Source organism: Theobroma cacao, chromosome 1, assembly GCF_053813885.1.
Source record: "Theobroma cacao isolate CCN51 chromosome 1, ASM5381388v1, whole genome shotgun sequence".
Lineage (NCBI taxonomy): Eukaryota > Viridiplantae > Streptophyta > Magnoliopsida > Malvales > Malvaceae > Theobroma > Theobroma cacao.
Genome location: NC_142639.1, coordinates 40,818,621 through 40,832,779, shown reverse-complemented (window position 1 = coordinate 40,832,779; position 14,159 = coordinate 40,818,621). Strand labels below are relative to the sequence as shown.

General features: G+C 36.7%; 4 protein-coding genes across 5 annotated transcripts; 1 reads left to right on the top strand and 3 right to left on the bottom strand.

Annotated features, from left to right (window-relative positions):
• The first annotated feature begins 289 nt into the window (after positions 1–289).
• Positions 290–1,925, top strand: LOC18614312 (ankyrin repeat/KH domain protein (DUF1442)). Its single transcript, XM_007052008.3, has 2 exons — positions 290–720; positions 813–1,925. Exons 1-2 carry the CDS (start codon positions 661–663, stop codon positions 1,401–1,403), a joined length of 651 nt encoding a protein of 216 aa, XP_007052070.2. The 5' UTR covers positions 290–660; the 3' UTR covers positions 1,404–1,925.
• Positions 1,926–2,777: 852 nt separating this feature from the next.
• Positions 2,778–3,884, bottom strand: LOC18614311 (uncharacterized). Its single transcript, XM_007052007.3, has 2 exons — positions 3,716–3,884; positions 2,778–3,619 (listed from the first exon to the last, which is right to left on the bottom strand). Exons 1-2 carry the CDS (start codon positions 3,770–3,772, stop codon positions 3,017–3,019), a joined length of 660 nt encoding a protein of 219 aa, XP_007052069.3. The 5' UTR covers positions 3,773–3,884; the 3' UTR covers positions 2,778–3,016.
• A 2,144-nt stretch (positions 3,885–6,028) lies between these two features.
• Positions 6,029–9,370, bottom strand: LOC18614310 (myeloid leukemia factor). 2 transcript variants are annotated; one of them, XM_007052006.3, is made up of 7 exons: positions 9,212–9,370; positions 7,969–8,346; positions 7,711–7,877; positions 7,553–7,633; positions 6,921–6,996; positions 6,739–6,831; positions 6,029–6,421 (listed from the first exon to the last, which is right to left on the bottom strand). In XM_007052006.3, the coding sequence occupies exons 2-7, from the start codon at positions 8,324–8,326 to the stop codon at positions 6,252–6,254; spliced, it is 945 nt and encodes a 314-aa protein (XP_007052068.3). In that variant the 5' UTR covers positions 8,327–8,346; positions 9,212–9,370; the 3' UTR covers positions 6,029–6,251. The 2 variants fall into 2 exon arrangements, with proteins under 2 accessions (XP_007052068.3, XP_017981095.2); XM_018125606.2 differs by having other exon boundaries at positions 7,711–7,874.
• A 563-nt stretch (positions 9,371–9,933) lies between these two features.
• Positions 9,934–12,992, bottom strand: LOC18614309 (putative protein S-acyltransferase 14). The gene is made up of 7 exons (XM_018121994.2): positions 12,551–12,992; positions 11,790–12,009; positions 11,598–11,689; positions 11,202–11,325; positions 11,034–11,119; positions 10,846–10,911; positions 9,934–10,462 (listed from the first exon to the last, which is right to left on the bottom strand). Exons 1-7 carry the CDS (start codon positions 12,758–12,760, stop codon positions 10,337–10,339), a joined length of 924 nt encoding a protein of 307 aa, XP_017977483.1. The 5' UTR covers positions 12,761–12,992; the 3' UTR covers positions 9,934–10,336.
• Between the last annotated feature and the right edge of the window lie 1,167 nt (positions 12,993–14,159).

Genomic DNA, 14,159 nt, shown 5'->3' with positions numbered 1-14,159 from the left:
GTCTATCAACTTGGCTGTGTTTCGCATATAAACAATCCCGACAGAAGAGTGGACCGAGCTTTGTTGCAACTTGTCTGCTAACAAAAGGCGAAGGACGAGTAGAGGAGAGACAGGATGATAATGAGAGTAATATGACAAATATCAGAGTTGACCAAATCAGATTGTACGTACGATACCAAAACTGTCAGTACAGGCCCCTGGTTTGATGAATCGAAATTCATATGTTTTTTCATAGGATGAAAAGATCGATTTCGTTTCTTTAAAAGTCTGACGTTTGTGCTATCAACTTCATAATCCTGCTGATGGAAAGTTCACTTTTTCTTTTGTTATATATAAAAAGAAATTAGAGACGAATTACTGAAATCCCAGATTCGTTTGTAAGTGATGCACAGTGCGACTTATCATGGCGAAGCAAGCCTAGCTAACCTACACGTTTTAAATTTCCAATTTGTGCAAGCAAATGTCAACGGCTTCAAAAAAAGGGCCGTCAGCAGCTTCTCTTGCTAGCAATTTAAAAGCAAACCTAACATCTAACTCTGACTACCATTCTCTCTCTTTCTCTCAACTCACCGCAGCCCAGCATCAGAAAAACCTTGTTAGAGGGACTGATCAGAGACTAGATAGAGAAAAGTGAAGTGAAACCCAGAAAGGAAGAGCGCCATGAAGCTGGTTTGGTCTGCAGATACAGCTTCAAAAGCTTATATAGACACCGTTAAATCAGTAAGCCTCCCTTCTCGTAACTTTGTTTAATTGCTATTTTGTTTTATTTTTTTCCTGATCTTCTAATAGCGATTGCGTTAACTGACTTGCAGTGTCAAAATTTCAAAGAATCAGGCCTAGCTGAGCTCCTATCAGCCATGGCCGCCGGCTGGAACTCCAAGCTGATTGTCGAGTCATGGTCATACGGTGGTCCCATAGCAACCAGCGTCGGCCTCGCCATAGCAGCCCATCACACGTGCGGCAGGCACATGTGCATAGTCCCGGACGAATGGTCAAGGTCAGGCTACGTCAAGGCCATGCACGCAGCCGGGATTGCATCGACGGTGGTGATCGTCGGAGAAGCGGAGGAAGTGATGGAGGGGCTCGCGGGTGTTGATTTCCTTGTCGTGGACTCCAAGCGGAAGGATTTTGCCAGGGTTATAAGGTTCGCCAAATTGAACCACAAGGGTGCAGTTTTGGCATGCAAGAATGCATGTCACAAGGGCTTCTCCGGGTTCAGATGGCACGAGGTGCTTCAAAGAGGGACACGTGTGGTGAGATCTGTGCTCTTGCCGGTAGGGCAGGGAGTAGATATTGCTCATATTGGGGCTCAGGGTGGGGGTGTGGGCTCTAAGAAGAGTCCTAGCCGTTGGATCAAGTACACCGATCAACAATCAGGGGAGGAGCATGTTTTCCGAGACTAAATTTTGTGTTGCTTTGCAGCTCTAGCCTCTAGGGGAGTAAACGATGGGCAAATCCTAATGTAAATAGTTATAAAAATATCACTAAATGTTTTTCCATGCACAGAAACATTTTTGTCCTCCTAAATCCGAGTTTAGTGAATTGTCCCAATCCAACCTTACTCGAATTGCTGCAGCTTTATGGTTTTTGGATTTTAATCTTTGATTCAATGTTCCGGATATAATTATTTGGACAGGCAGATTAACAGTTACCTTCTCTTTGTTGGGTTATTATTCCTTTGCTCTTCGCTTTCAACATTAGCGAGAGATTCGAAAGAAATTGATGCCCAGTGGGCCGGGCCTGGCCACGAAAGGAAAAAAAAATTAAAGCTAAAAGGTTTACTCTGGGATTGAAATCAGGTCCTCAAAGCATAAGGCCCAACACTGTAGTGTGCCCATTTGTTTCTGGATTTGGGGCGCCTTTTCTCTTTATCCCAATTTTGTCTTGATATTGTACATCTGTGATGCAAAATGTTTCCAATGAGATATCTCATGAGTAGAATGTAAAATTTTAAATTTTTTCTTTGTTTGGTGGAAAGGAAAAAAAAAAAGTGAGAGAAAAAAATAAAGGAGAAAAAAGGTTGTTTTTGTTTTTTCTGTATAAAAGATGAAAAATAGAGATAAAACTAATCAATTAAATCATTAACTTAAGTAAAAAGAGTTTGTTTTTTCTCTTAGTTTAGAAAGTTTAGATTTAAAAGAAAAACAAAGGCCTAAATCTATCCATTTTCCTTCTCTCATCTTATTTCCTTTTTGAAAAACAAAAAAAAAAGGAAATAAATATTATTTTTCGTTGACTTCCTTTTGTCCCTTTCTCTTTTCATCTTACCAAACATAATGTTAAAATTTTCAGATTTAAATTATGAGATGAGGGACATAAAATTTATGAAATGAAAAAGTTAATTAACCTTGTCTAATTACTGATATTAATTTTCTTTTTGGTGTAATCAGGTTCTGTTCTTAAATGTTTGGATTTTTGTTGGGTTGTGTATATGTCAGGTTGTTCCTAATCCGTCTAATTACTGAATCTGAGTGTATTTTAAAACTTTATGCTTTTTGGTCTCTCTTTCTTTGACCCAACTCAACATGCAGTTGATGCTGAAACTGTAGAATCTAAATCATATGTAAAACAAAAAAATAGAAAATCTAGGTGCATAATCCTTTCTAATAAAAAAGCTAAGACAAATTTATGAGCTTGGGTAATCTTATTTTCATTTGGGCTGAGAACTTAGATATCATTTGATTGAAATGACAATATAATTGTTTAGATGTCTGAAATATATTGACTTTGGCCTGGTTGTAACTAGTAATATAGATTTGTTCATAGGGGAAGAGAAATTAATTGACCTTTATCCAAAGGAAAAGATGGATAAGGGGAATTTCATATATGTACATAACATCTAACTTCTTCCAAAACATCCAGAGCCAGATGGGAGCTACATGTTCATCGATGTCTCCATTATCTACAACTTTGGTTAGGAAATTAGAACGCAAAGAAAGGACTATTTTTACCGTAATTTTACTCGATCAATTTCCTTTCTTGCTCCCAAAAAGTTCCTCAAACCAAACCTTTGGCCTCAAGCTTTGATCATCTGATCTTCCGGGCGTGGTGAAGTGATCCTAAAAACATGTTCCTCACCGGTCCATTTGTCTATTTTAACAACCCAGCGGCTTCTTTTTCTGCAGCTAACTCCATCACCAGCCTTGCTGGATGCACCTTTTCTGATCACCAGCAGGCCTTCTCCGATGGGCAGAAAGTGGGTCTCAAATTCAGTGCTCCAACATGGTCCCTTGTTAAGGGCGTTGTAGCCTACGATGAGGGCTCCTCCATGCTTTGCACCCTCTTGGGCTGCCCTTATGACTCCCTTGTGATCACTGATATTACAGTCAATGAGCACGAAATCTGCAGTTTTGTAATCATTTAGAATCCTCTTGGCATCCCCAATGACGAAGTGGATGCAATCTCCATAGCTCCCTAGAGCAGTTTTGGATGCCTGATAATCGTCAAGACTATTCAAGATGCAGACCACGCGGCCACCGGTTGGACGAGACGCCGCGACCAAGGCCAGGGCGGTGGATCCAACAACGCCAGCACATGCCATTACCATGAGCTGCGCGTTGTTGCCAGCCGCAATGGCAGATATGAACTCGGCTACGTCAGGCTCTTTGCCTCTTTTTCCCTATAAAATACATCAGAATACAAACTCAAATAAGAAAAAATACACTTACGGTACAAAAGAATTTGCAACAGAGATTGATGGGTAGCTTTTGCTTACCATTTTCAGGGCTCGGAGGTAAGCTTTGGTGGCATTCTCAGCAGACCAACAAGCCATTTTCCCTTTTCCTCGTTAAGGTTTTTGGTTCTCTTCTTTAGACTTAGAAAAAGTAGATTTGGTAACTATACCCTTTGCTTGCGAGAGAGAGAAATTGCCATTGGTTTTATACACGACGAGACACACGGTTCCGTCCTTCTTGGTATCATATTGGATTATTATATTTGCATGCAAGCATCTAAGGTAGGTTCTCATTGAAGAGATTTTGCCATTGACAACTTGCAATTGTTTTATATAACGTTTCTTGTCCTTAATTCATATAGAAACTTCACTTCACTTACATGTAAGTGAGAAATGAACTAAAATTCAAAGCTAAGAAAACGAGCCATGAAAAAGACTTGAGTTGTTAGTCCATTATTCCCTATGGCCTACAAGAAATGGGACAAGAAGAATTGTTCCGTAGCTCAGACGTTTACATCATTATATCTTTGAAGCAGGTTGCAGCCTCTTGTCCTGTCTTGTTATGGGGATAACATCTTGCCGCCTTGCTCTGGATTACAGGTAATGGGTTACAGATAAAACTTTGACATTTATGGGAGATAAAGTTGAACAGGAAATTTCCTGGAGACTGATACTACCAAACGTTAAAAAAAGAATGTATGGGGGACAGGCCTGCAGCATTAATTAGATTCCTCAGAGTGCTTTTTTTTTCTCTATTCTTTTCGTCTTTCACAATTTAACACTTCTGCAAAAGGAAAATAGCATAAGCAGTAGTTTCTTTTTATGTTCAAATCTGGTGCCTAACTTGATAAAGCACCTTTGAGCAACAAAACAGAAATGAGGAGAACAATTCCCCCTGTAGTTGTTTGAGTTGTCCGACCTACGTTTGCAATGTTAGGCCAACAAGGGGAGTGTGACAGCTAACTTTAGATCAAAAACCACACTCAGCCCATAGTCTTTGAAGCTGTTTTAACTTGAGTTTTGCTCTGAAAAAATCAAGATCCATAATTAGTTTTTTTTTTTAATGAATAAAACATGGAGCAGAGATCGAACATGTAGCCAATGAATCCCACATGTTGCCAACGAACAGTTCCCCGCACCACTCGTGAACCCAGCTCTTGTTTATGATTTTGTGACCTTCCTAGATGCAGCTCAAACCGTACAAATTTTGAATCAGATAATGCATTTGATTTGGTTTCTGCTATCGCCATTCCCAAAATATTCACATATTAGCTGTGATGTACCTCTACTCTGAGAACCGCAACAGGATTTTTTATATGAAGCACATGTAGAAGCTTTTGCAGCATAGCAATCAAGCCATGCCCACGGTCATTAAAGCAGAAAGACTTGCAATGAAGCTTTAACAATATAAACCACCTAGCTAGCTTAATACATAGTAATGCTCTTATTTGGTAACAAAGAGAGAATTTTGTACCAATTCCTTCATAAAACTTAACTGTTTCAATGGAATTTCAGAAGCAGAGTACCCAAGTTTCCAACAAGAAAAGTTCAAGACTAACCCTTCAAAGATTACTATCGTTGTCGAGTTTACCTTCGTTGCTTCCCACATAAATAAATAGTTCCACCGGCCAAAATAAATTATTAGTACTAATAAGAAAAATGGTTCCAAAATTGAAAACTTTGATGCGTGCAAGACCAATCAAGTTGACATAGAAAAACACTAGAATAAGTTACATTAATGCTTGTTTTTTCCACAACAGCCAACACCAGGATCTAAGTTAGATCACCTTGCTCTTTATGCATATGCACTGACAATCACAGCCTACCCATGATATTGTACTGTTTTGTGGTCTCACTTACATTTTGGGATTCTTGAAAGCAGGTTTTGAACTTGTCTCTGGCTCTGCCTTTTTCTGTTCATAGTTTGTTTTCTTGTCAGTTCTATTAGGAGGCTTCGACAACCTGCACGATTTTTCATTTACATTGCAATAAAGCTCCTGCCTTCTATTATTTTTGATTCTTTCATTATTAACTACTGTATTTTTGTTTTGGATGAATACCAATTTAGGTTGTTGTACCTAATATCAAGGATTTCCTCACATGACTTAAGCGTTATCCAAAAATAATGCAGTAATTAATAGATTTTATTTACAAAAAATTTGAATTTATAACTTTATAATCCACGGTTTTTTATACACATACGTGCGTGCACACACACACACAACAAATATGAACCATCAGAGGAACAAAATAACACATCCAAATAAGAACTGTAAGGATAGATTTTAGGACCACCGCAAGTCTCTCTTTTTTTTTTCTTTTTTTTTTTTTCCATTTCACTTTTTTCACCCTTGCTAGAATTAATGCAAAACAACTTTATAATGAAGAGTTTCTAATGTCTAATACTAAACACTGTCACCAGAACATGGACCAAATCCGAAACAAATATAACAGGTTAGCACCTGGTTCACCTAAAACGGAGCAAAGATCCATGTTTTGGTATTATTTCTGCAAGCGTATTAACACTGGGGCTGGGGTCCAAAAACAGGACAAAAAGCAGTACTTGGTCATCCGTGGTTCATTCTATATTAATCCTCACAATTTTCTTGGTTCTGCCCCCAGAATTGGTTCTTGCTTCACTGTCTGCTGCTCCTTGAGCTTGACCTCCCGTGTTTCGAGCGTGCTCTCTAGATGGAAGTCTCCAACTGTCCCACATTGCCTTCCCCATATGTTCATCACTGCTAGATCCTACATACACATTGGATGCAGAAGTTGAGAAGGACTTCGATAACTAAAAGGCATCTATTATTTGCAGCATGATAGATTGAAAAAAAAAATGACAGACCAATGCCAAATGGCATGATAATGAAGGTTGAACCTCAATATTTAGGTAATCCCAAGGAACGAAACCTTATAAGATTTTTTCTTTTTCTTGTTTTTGCAGAACAACATTAGTATTATACATATAAAAGGAATGTGATATTCTCAAAAATGAAGAAAAGGAAAAGAACAAATTGAAAGATCTCCACAAATAACCAACCATAAAGGTTAAGAGAAATGTTTACCAGCATTTGCATGCATGCTAAATCCATCACTCCAACCAGGCAAATGACCTTGACTATTACCTTTCCAAGCCTGTTCAAAATCCTCAAGCTCATCTAATAAAGAACCAATGCAATATGACAACATCAGTTCCATTCAAGCACAATGCTCTTGAATAGTCACAGCAAGCAACCAGGGAACAAACCTTCATTCAAGTTGTGTAATGTTTGTGTTGTGTCCACCTTACCGTCTGAATTAAGCTTCCTTGTAACAGAATGGCCCTGCATGAGCAAAGGAACATTCACAGTCCTAGCAAAGTTAGATGCCAAATTACTGCAAGTGACAGTTAAATCTTTCGTTTCCCTTTATCTTATCTACAGATTTCTCATAACAGTGATAGGCAGCAAAGGAAAAGGATCAAATAACTGAAAAACACTAGAAGCAATACTAACTCCCAGGACTTGTTGGTTAGATACTAAACTCATGGGATGAAACTCCAAACTGGCATATCTCATGCTAGAACTGACAACTAATGCATGAAAAATATATATCTGATAACTAATATAAATTTCTGAAGAAAAGCTTAAAATAAGTGTCATTAATCATGTCAATGAAGTAGATGACTGAGAATGAATTTGGTACTTTGCAATTGTACCACAGACTGTACACTAAATGGTATATTTTGAAGCTTCATGGAGGATATGCTCCTTTAAAACACATCCAAATTTGCAGTTATTTTATAAGATGATTGACATATATAACTGCATTCTTCAGCTTGGACACGTTTAATAATTGTTTCCTAGAAAGGGCTAGTAACACCACCAATGGAATAATCACCTTATCATGAATTCCTCTGGAAACCCTATGTGTTGCTTGACCTGTTGTTCTATCTGCTTCTTTTCTCTCCTCAATTACCACCTGGAACACCAACAGAGACATCAAAAACAAAGAAGAGTTTTAATTATAATTGACCACTCCTAGAAAAAGTTCCTTACTCCATCACTGCCTGTCCTCCTGCTTTTCGTAGAAGTGTAATAAGCTCCATCTACACCACCATATGTAACTTTGCAAGTCTGGACACTAAAACCGCGAGCCTGTGACTTTGTTCCTTCCACCCTGTCATAGTCATTCCTAGGATTTACATTCTGAATCTTCCCATCTGCTAGATATACCATACCACACCAATCATTACATACATGCTAAAACCAAAATCTTATATACATGCTACTCATCCAAAATCAAATTGGCTTTACCATTATCATCATCATCTGGGTGCTCAACAGATGGTTCTTTGCCTGACCCAGCATGCTCAGTGGCACCTTTATCTTTTCCTTCATCTTCCTCACCATCGGGGTTCAGTTCTTCTATAACTATACCCTTTTCTCTGTTGCTGTCCAGTGTGTCACGAAAAGTAGCACTTGAATCAAAGATGCTAGACTCAAACATACTACCAAAAGTACGAGTGAAGAATGGGTCGTCAAAAGGATCTCTGCCTCCAAATAGGCTAGGCATCATAGTTCTACGGGATCCAAGGCCACCAAACCTTCGGAAAGCATCAAATGGCTCACCCATATCAAACAGGTCATTTCTGCCTTGTCTTTCCTTCTGCATTTTGTAATGCGCTGTTCCCACTGAAAGCAGCATACTCAGTTTTAAAAAAAAAACCTTAACAAATGAACAACTTAAGTGTTAAAGAGCAAAACATGCAATTACAGAAAGATCATTGTGATTGTCTATTCGAGTTTTTTTTTTTGGAAAAGAAATAAAAGATTCATATTAAAGAGTTTCTTCAACACTAACTACTGGTACTAAAACATAAAAATACAGAAACTCAATTTTTATGCTCTATCTACTACATTACCTAAACAGGATAGTTTTAAAAAAAAGTAGAATGAGATCAATTCCATCATCTAACAATCAAAGAGAGAATTCTTCAGTAGGGGATTGCCAAATCGGCAACTTAACTGCAAAAGACTGCCAAAGACTTTGTAGGAAACTTGTTGGCTATCTAAGTATACACTAGCTAAAGACTACATAGAACTGTAAGGCTTACTTATGCTCTGTTCCAGTGCTTAAAAGCAGTGGGGAACAAAATTGGGAAAAGCAAAAACTATTCAAAATGAGAAACTTTCACCCTTTAATTGTTGAAGTGCTCCTTTCCCACAATAAAAACCGTTTCATTATTTTCCAAAACTTCTTAATTAACTCGGCAATTCAAACGATCATGGATGAAAAAGAATCGAAATTCAGCTTCAGATAATCCACAAGAAATTGCAGAAAAATTTATCACAAAAGCTACCTTTCTAAATCAAAGAATCAGTCCCTAGAAAGCAACAAATACAAATACATTACCAGGAAAATATATACTAAAAGATTCGAATTCTTTACTCAAAAATCATCAAACTGATAGCGTAACTTCTTAACGAGTATCCTTAGTAGCGAGTACAGCTGCGGAGAAGGTTGAGGAAAATGAATGAGAAAGAGATAGATCATTACCTGGTGAAACGAGCGGATTGCGAAAATTTTAGAAGAAAGATTTTCGAAGTGCGAAAGAAGGAACCAGAGCGACCTGCGAGGTTTACAGGTGGAGCAGCGAATTTACAGAGCCTGTTCTTGTAACCGGTAACTAAGTACATTTGAGAAGGCGACACGTGCCCCTCGAAGTCACTTTCTTCTGTAAGCTAGAATGTTCCGGTTTTTATTTATGACAAAAAAATTTCAAAGCATTGGATTTTCATTTCTTTTTTCTACTTTCTTAGGAAATCTAAATTCTATTTTTAAGAAAAAGCATGTATAAAATAAAGAATATTTGCAGAAATTACTTTCTGAAGAATTATTTCCGGGATAAAACATTCAAATTTATGATTTTTTTCTAAAAAATATATTGATATATTTTTAAAATTTTTTAAAATGATTAATAAAGTATTTTAAACTTGAATCTTATCCCAATTCAATTACAAAATATCATACGCTAAAGAGACTTCAGCCAGAGCCTTAGTTCATTATAAAATATATTTAATTTTATTTAATTAGATTGAATAACATAAAATGGCCGTTTACAAAATAAACGGTCATTTCAATGAAACAATATTTACCGTGAAAGGCAAAAACAAAAACCTTCTACCGTTCATCAAATCTGTCAGCTGATGCATTAGATAAGAATGAAATGAGCACATAAATTTTGGGGTATGAATGAGAAGCGTAAACAAAATAGATACTTAATCCAAATGCATTCTCTCTATATTTTTCCAATCAGTAGAACAAATCTACAAGAACTAAATTAATATCACAACGTGAAATGCTACATTCCACACCCTATGCCTATTGTTCCCAGATTTCCGAAAATACAATTAGTGCATAAAAAAAAAATTAAATTGTGCCCATCAGCCATCCTCCATTTTCGCAGCCATATGCTGCTTTCCTTGATACTCTCTCTCTCTCTCTCTCTCTCTCTCTCTCCACTGTTATTTCCAGATGAAGATGCCGGTGGCAATGAACAGTTAGAAGCCGAAAGTGGCTGCACAGTTTGATACCTGTTAGAATACTAGGGAAGAATGCATGAGGATTCCGTATCTATAATTACAAGAAAATTTTCCAAATTTCCTGGCGTGCAGGAGGTTTTTAGAACTCCTGGGAATCAAAATCAGGCTTTGATGGATATTCAAGACCCTGAAGTGCTGGCATCCGTCGTAGATCCTCATCTGAGTAAGCTGGAATGAACCAGTATCGCTTGTCTGTTCCAAACACCTACATGCAGACAAACACCAGAACTTGAGTACACCGATGACAATTAACATGCCAGAAATGCCAGCTATAAGATTGCAAACTCCATTACCCGGAAACAGAATCAAACTTCCAACTTCTAAGTAATAGTTTAGCACAAATATTCAAAAATCTAGCATCGAATGAAAAAGGTTGCAAACACAACGAGGACTAGTCGAACAAAAATTACAAGCATAACATTTAAGAAAAAGTTCTGGACACAACCGAAATGGCATATGGGACAGTCAAGGGGATTTAATTGATTTTGACTAGAACAATCATCAAATGACCTTGATAGAAATGTTTTTTTCATGCAAGAAATACATGTCAAAGTACAAGGGAAATAACAATATTGCAAAAACAGTTACCTGCTCAAAATTTTTCTTCCGACCAAGGTCATAACGCCATTTTGGTGTAGTTTTCTTCTCATATGCCTGTTCAAAAGAAAATCACAGATTTTGTCCATACATTTGAGCCCATTTATTATGATAACCATAAACACTGAAAACACCGACTATTATGAAATGGTACTAAAATTTAAGATGAATTACAATACCTCAATAGTTGTGGTATTAGCAGCCACCAACGATATGTGCATGATCAAAAACCCCAAGACACTCAATGCAAATGCCAGATTCAAAACTGTGACAAGGGAACATAGACATACATTAGTACATAGTCACAAAGTTAAATAGGTCACAAGAAAAGTCCAAGCAGCCCATACCAAAGGCAAGAAAGGTGGTTGCAAGGATGCCAGGTGTTCCAGGTATTTCTTCATCACTAAAGAAAGCTATGAAATGTGGCAATAAGGCCAAAGTCACCAGACTTGTCTCCAGGAATGTGTAAAACTGCATCAAGGTTTAAAATCATAGTCAGCGGAATGCCAAGAAAACAGGAGCTTTGCTCCATCAACATCTCATGAATTGAATTCTTAACCTATATTACTATACTCAATGCATGGAATAAATTAGTCAGAGCAAAAAGAAGCACTTCACAACTCAATTTATGCTTCCAAAAGAGAATTGAAAATAGGATCTTCTTGAAGCTAAGATGAACAAAGCAACTGGGACCTAGAAAGCATAAATGTATGAGAAACTAATTCCAAATAAAGCAGACATACCAAGAAAAGAAGGAAATACTTGTAATTTAGTGCACCAACACAATTGACAACCCACACACAGTGATGATCCATCTTCAGCACACACCGCCCACCTGAAATGAAGAAATTCATAAGGAGCTGATCATAATAACAAAATTACTATTAGCAAATCAAGAAAAAGAAATGAAGAATTTTGGTGCATGAAGAACGCACAAACAGAACAATGATGGCAGCGAGGAGGTTTCAGCTGGTTGCACTTCCGACAATACCGAATTCTTTGATTTGATGGGTCTGACTGCAAGCCGTTGAACTCTGAACCATTCAATGGGTCAACCTCCCCTCTCTCCTCATCCATAGCTGGCCTCCAGTTAGGGGGCACACTGCCCGGATCAGTCAAAACAACAGAAAAGTAACTCCACAACAGCATCACCAACTGCAGAATCACATCAAAAATTTCATATTTAGGGTCAGTTTCCACCATATATTTATCATCCATTATTTTTACATTCTTTTAGCAATATAATTACATTAATCACAATCCCAGAACCAAATTACTATTTTAGCATTGAAAGTTTGAAATTCAATATAAAAAAGGCCCAACATGGAGCCTTGCGTTTTAACAAGACTTCGGATTTGCTCTTTCTTTTTCAGGTGTATAACAAATACTAGCAAGAAATATGAAAATTCATGGATTCATAACATCTACTGTTAAAAAGGAAGAAAGTTTAAGATCCAGGAAGACCACTCTAACTAATGAGATAGCAAACACAAGCTTGAACATTTCCAGAATCATTTTAACTTACAAAATTCTTAGTTGAACATGATTTCAATGTAGATTTTTAGTGAAATTACAAAAAAAAAAATGTTAAGTTTCAAGGTTTCTAATCCAGAGGCTCAATATCTAAAAACCTAACAAAACCCCACAACAAGAAATACCAAAGAAAAACAAAAGAAAGTTAATTCTGGAGACATACCAAACAATGAAATAAGATCAAGACAACAACAGCAGTAATGGAATCAAGGCCACCATCGTACAAAGCTGGGCCATAATTATTCAAAACGACAGAGTAGTATGTGACACCCACGACCCCCAGAACCAACAGGATCATGATCGAGCCCAGACCCCTCAAAGCCGTACAAAACTTGAACACGTTCCACGCCATCGTTGCTCCAGATCTATGCATAATACCAGGTAACAGAACAATACACAGAAACGATTAAAAATCTGACCTTTGTTCTTTCTAATTTTAAATAACAGTGCTTTGGGCTGCTTCAAAACTAAGACACCTAATTAAGGTTGTCCGGACAACCGAAAAGATGAAATAATCTGAGGTGTTAATGGTCTGAAGCCTGAACAAGTCGACGGTGAGTCACGAGAAAAAAAAAAAGAAGAGAACTAAAAAAGGAACTGGGTTCTTTTTTTTTTGTTTTTCTGAAATGTTTTATAAAGGTGGGATTGTGAATTTAGGGCTTATGGGATTTGATATAGACTGGGACTTGGGATTCCAGGTAAAGTGTGGAATCCATGTTGCTAGACAGAACACCAGAGGGAGAGAAAAAAATAATTTTCTCTCTTTTCTTTTTCTACTTTCCCCTCTCCTAGACCAAAAATAAAAATGGCAAGAAGTAATTAAAGTTAAACAAAAACTAATTTTGTTTAATTAATAAACAAAATTTAACGAGACAAGTATTTTTTAACAACTATTTCAAATTAAATAAATACTACTAGTAATAAAGAAAATGTATTTGTTACTTTAGACAATAAACAGCTTGCTATATACTTGAAAGAAGACTTTCGTTTGGTCATAATTCTAGAAGCCACCACCCCACCTCCTTTGTAATTATCTTTTGCTTTCTATAGACAAACACTTCATTTGGTTTTTGGTTATTGGGGTTAAATTTGGCTCATTTTTACTATTAGTCTGTTAATAGGGAAATCTTGAAGATCATTTATATATATTCTATAATAAAAGTCAAAACACAATTTACTTTCCAAACTTTCCACTAAGCATTTGTCCTAACAAGTCATCATTGTTTGTTCCCTATAAAAGCAAATCAGCATTCGGCATTGGTGCACTTGATTGAGTATCCATGGATTTGTTGGGAATGATCTAATATAAGTGATTCTATTTTTAAAAAGAAAATTGCCAACGTAATTAGTTTAAATTCAATAAAATCGGATCAAGAACAAGTTCAAATTTTAATAAAAGCATTATTAATCGAGTTTGAATAAAATATAAATATTAAATTTTATAATCGAATCAAAATATAAATATTTTAAAGTTAAAGAATATACTTGCTCGTCATCATTCCGTGAATATAATAATTTTAAATTATAAATTCACTTATTTATAATATTCACATGCCTTTTTTATTTCTGGTGAGATTGGAAAACGCTAATAGTAATATTAATTTTTTTTCTATTTTAACTTTATAATAACAGTCCAGCACATGCAACACACTCGTAAGGTTGTCCAGGAAAAACCAACCAAACCAGTAAGGTGTATCATCATATTGGAATGAGGGGGTGATGATGAGTTATGAATAGGGGAGTTAGGCTTGTTCAACACGGTGAAGCTGTTC